Genomic DNA, 4780 nt, shown 5'->3' on the forward strand with positions numbered 1-4780 from the left:
CGACTAGCTAGCACACGACACAAGAAAATCCAGCTCCGTGCGTGCAGCTGGTGATTTGTCTCTCCGTTCAGTTAGGTGTCTTCCCTTTCTTCCCTCACATGCAAACATCTTTAACGTCACTCTTTCATTTTGGAGCCTTCTCAATCAACTGAGGTCTCAAATTTGAGAGTTGGTACACAATTTTGATGTGCCTATTGGGTTTGGGCTTCCTTAAATGTGTTATGCTCCATATGGTTTCAACCCTTTGGATTGATTGAGGCCACCATTTGCGTGGTGGATCCCTATAGGTAGTAGGACGGGGCACCCAAAGTGGCTGGACCATGCCAGGTGTTATACCGGTAGCTTCAGGTGAGACATAAGAGCATGGTTAATAAGAGAGCCGGCTGTTGGCTATATGCCAAGGCCATGTCACATACAGCCTTCATTACAGCCCACTTGTACAATAGATTGACTATACACTGGCTATTAGAATGACTATAGTAATCAATGTTTGCATGTTTATGAAGACAAGGAAGCTCACCTGATTGGGAGAGAAGAAAGAACGCCCAGCTTTTTACCTTGCACACGGCTGCATGTGGGTTACTTTTTCTTGTTTCTAGAGCTAGAGCCGGCGATGAGTGAAGCGCCCGCTTCCTTCTTTTTCTTCCCTTCTCTCTCTTCCAGCTAGGATATTGATGATGTGGAATGGCTTATAGCCTGCTAATTAGGACTTATTGTACTTGCTCTAAGAGCACAACCTGCTGCTCATCATGCCGGACAACGACCACCCATTCGCCACACTTGCCAATAGGAACGACGGTGTGGCAAGACAACAACGCTCTACATGGAATTCGTCCCCGCAGACCTGGTGCCACCGATGGAGGTGAAGAAGGATGGGGTGGAGAGGAAGGCGGTGGCTTGAAAGAAGGTCGAGGTGGGTAAGATGAACAATCAGTGATGACAGAACGCGAGGCAAGGCCACACCCGCTTCACGCACCATGGAAGCGAGAGCAAAACTTAAGGGACATGTCTATGTATTAGTCGTTTGGGGCAGTTGATCCGCTCTGAGTCATTGAATGCAAGATGAATGGCTAGATCACCTTCGACCTCCTGCCCTCATGTTCATCTCTTTCCCAAAACCACCCCATGTGCGTACGACCGGCACAACCGTCTGCCTCACTGCACCACCCTCCCCCATCGTTGCCCACTGCTGCACTTGCGCCGCCTTGCCATCCCTCTAAACCGGCGACCACCAGTTTTTTTCCTGACGAGCCTGCACCCACAGGATCCGGCTTGCCTGCTCCCTTCCCATGCTCCCATCCGTGCTCCCACTTCATCCTACGGCTGTCTTTTTTTCTTTTCTCTTTCTAATCTAATCATCCCCCCCCTGATTTTAAGGGATGGGGCCGGGCCTTATTTTGTTCCAATCAAAACAAGCCACATACGCGGGAGCATGAGTGGGCACACGTCGGGGGAGAAGGCAAGTCTCCGCTTGCTCGCTGTCAGATGGCGGCGCCGGTCTACAGCCAAACTAAAACTGAAGAAAACCAGATGAGAAAATAAACCGGCCGCAGTGTGCAGTCAACACTGAAAAGTGGGTCCAAGGTGTCACAACCAAAAAATAAGAAGGTAAAGTTTTTTTTTTTGCGGGTAAAAGGTAAAGGTCACAACTGACAAGTTTGCTTACAGTCAAAAAATATGAACTTCCAATTAAGTTCGGTTGTGAAACGAGGCGGCGTTGTTGTCATTTCTGAGAGCTCGCAGTAATGGCAGCAATGCATGCGTCCCCTCGCGCACCGGTCGACAACTTCCCCACTTAACCCCTTCCTCAGTAAATAAAAGTAGGACAGTAGTCGTTGGCTCACTGCCTACCCGTGGTTACTCCATTGGCAGCTAGTAATTTGGTTGGAGGGGAAAGTTGGGGTTTTTCGAGACGAGAGCTACGAGAGATGCAGCGGCGTTGTGGGGTTCGCCGGCGTTCCGCCCGGCTGCTAGCACTTGGAGGAGGCGGACCGGATCTCATCAGCGCGCTCCCCGAAGACCTGCTCCTCCTCATCCTCGCCCGCCTCCCCTGCGCCAGCGCCGCCGCGCGCACCGGCCTCCTCTCCCGCCGGTGGCGTAGCCTCTGGCCCCGCCTCCGCCAGATCGTCTTCCGCGACGTCCCGCTCCGCTCGCTCGAAGCGGTGCTGGGCCGCCTCCCTCGTCCCCCGCCCGTTGTTTGCCTCCTCCACATCCGCGTCCCCAAGTGCGTCCCCAAGGAGCAGCGGGCCGACGAGGCCAGCGTCAAGTCGCTGCTCCGCGCCGCGGCGCTGCTCGAGCCGGAGAAGTTCGTCTTTGAGCTCCCCTCGGAGTTAGTCGCCGGCTCCCTCGTCGTCAACCTGCCCCTCTTCCACCGCGCCACCTCCATCGTTCTGGACCTTCGCTCCGTCTTCCTCCGGGTGCCAGCCGGCGCCGAGTTCACCGCACTCGAGGCGCTGTCCCTCTCCTACTGCACCGTTGGCATTGGCCGCTTGCTCTCCTGCTGCCCGCGCCTGCGCAAGCTCTGCCTCGCCAGGGTTTCTTTCAATAAGGGCGACCTGACGGTCAAATCGTCGTCGCTGCAGGAGCTTCTCCTGGAGGGCCATGGCGAGCAGGAGGGCCATGACGGTCAAATCGTCGTCGCTGCAGGAGCTTCTCTGATAAACTATCGACATCGAAACCCCCGCGCTTAAGCAATTAATCATATCCTTTTCCACTCCGGATGACATTTCCGTCTTGGCACCCATGGTGGAGATGGTTTGGTGGAACTGCTACTTCAGGGTGCATGTTATGTTTGATCTTTGGCGACTCCAGCAGGTGACACTAATGACGGCAGAGGGACAAGGACAGCTCTGTTCGCTGCACATCGATGCTTACGCCGTTCGTCCCTTCTCCTGCTCAATTTTCTGCATTCTCAAACTATGAATTTTCTGCATTCTCCAACTATGAATTTTCCGCACATTGATACTGCCAAATTGTTTTTTCAGAGACTGTCTTTTTTTCACGGTAAAATGGACGCCTTTACTGAGGAGATAGAGAAGCATATGATTGTCAAGTTTTCTGTTTTGGAGCTACGTCTCGCAACAAACGGACATGGTTTTGGAGCACTCGTCTTTCATCTCCTAGGGATGAATCGAATTCGTCGTGCTACGCGGAGGCTCAGGATCGCCCTAGAGAAAACAATGGTAATTTTCCACTCTGTTTCTCTCCCCCAATATTACATTCTCTAGTAAATAGTTCACATATAATTTTTTACCTTTAGGTGAATGAAGAATGCCCATTTGATTGTCCTTGTGAACCCGAGGGCTGGAGATCAAACACCATATCCTTGACTGCTCTCGAAGAAGTGGAGATCAATGGCTTCGGAGGAGATGATCATGAACATGAGTTCTTGAAGCTGATATTTAAATGTGCGCCAATGCTTAAAAGAATGATTGTGAAGCTGTCAGACGAGGCCTCATCAAGTAACTATGGATGCACAGAAGTATACAACATCTTCAAGGCTTGTTCTTCTGTTGAAGTCTATGTTTATCTTAGCTCCGGTGAGTATGTTTTGCATTCCTGATTAGCATGCCTCTAGATGCAACAAGGACATAACTACTTATCCTTGTAAGTTTGGTCGAAACCTAAAGTCGAGCCGTTAGTTTTTTCATGTCGTGCAAAATCTCTAATGTGTTTCAAATGTGGCATGGATAGGCCTATTATCTGATACATATTTGTGTGGGCAAACCCTCATATCTTTATCAAATACTCCCTCTGTGCCAAAATATAAGATATTTTTTGGTTGTGCATAGGGCATAAAAAACCTCTTACATTTTGTTACGGAGGGAGCAGAAGCTTATTGGTGTAGTGGGCAATAAACGGTTTGAATGTTTTTATGCAGACTACCTTCCTTAGTAGCCCGTTTTATGCAATCTTCTGTATCGATGTTGCATCTGTATTCGGTAGCAAAAAGATAGTTTCTAGGTTACATAGAGTTGGTTGTCCCATCTGAATTTCACTGTCCATAAATGTAGTGTCTAGTTTCAATTCTGTTCCAGGAGCACTTTGGTATATATATATATATTTTTCTGCTTTTACTATGTATTTTGTTGTCTACCAGCGGCAGCCAATTTACTCACACAATGACTCTACGTTGGAAGCACATTACAATCCTAACCAGATCTTATTTCAATTTGCCTTGTCTGCAGGATTAATGCTCGGCTGGCAAAATTGCCCCTTGGAATGATTTCCATGGTTACCTCTGTATCTGTAGAAGGACAAGTTATGGGCTGTGCAATCTCGATGTATTGATCGGTGCACCAGGCATGTATATATAAGTACAGAGGTGGGCCACAACCTCAACTATATAAGGAAACAGGAGGTGGGCCCTACACACACATATACACGTACACAATATACTCAACACCCCCCCGCAGTCGAAGCGGCGCCAGTGACGCAGAGACTGGAACGGAACTCCGCAAAGGTAGAAGTCGGCAGTCCCTTCGTCATCACATCGGCGAACTGCTGAGCGGTCGGCACATGGAGAACCCGCATGCGTCCAAGAGCCACCTGCTCGCGCACAAAGTGAATGTCCAGCTCGATGTGTTTAGTCCGGCGATGATGAACGGGGTTGGCGGAGAGGTACACCGCAGAGACATTGTCACAGTAGACAACCGTAGCCTGTGAGACATCGTGATGTAGCTCCTGAAGTAACTGTCGAAGCCAGGTGCACTCGGCGATAGCGTTGACCACAGCTCGGTACTCAGCCTCCGCGCTAGAGCGCGAAACCGTGGGTTGTCGC

General features: G+C 50.1%; 1 protein-coding gene across 1 annotated transcript; it reads left to right on the forward strand.

The window, feature by feature from the left end:
• The first annotated feature begins 1928 nt into the window (after positions 1–1928).
• On the forward strand, positions 1929–4283 carry LOC119348531. The gene is made up of 5 exons (XM_037616586.1): positions 1929–2619; positions 2660–2877; positions 2985–3182; positions 3260–3539; positions 4188–4283. The coding sequence occupies exons 1-5, from the start codon at positions 1929–1931 to the stop codon at positions 4223–4225; spliced, it is 1425 nt and encodes a 474-aa protein (XP_037472483.1). The 3' UTR covers positions 4226–4283.
• Positions 4284–4780: the final 497 nt, after the last annotated feature.

This window comes from Triticum dicoccoides, unplaced genomic scaffold (assembly GCF_002162155.2).
Source record: "Triticum dicoccoides isolate Atlit2015 ecotype Zavitan unplaced genomic scaffold, WEW_v2.0 scaffold96411, whole genome shotgun sequence".
NCBI classification, from domain to species: Eukaryota; Viridiplantae; Streptophyta; class Magnoliopsida; order Poales; family Poaceae; genus Triticum; species Triticum dicoccoides.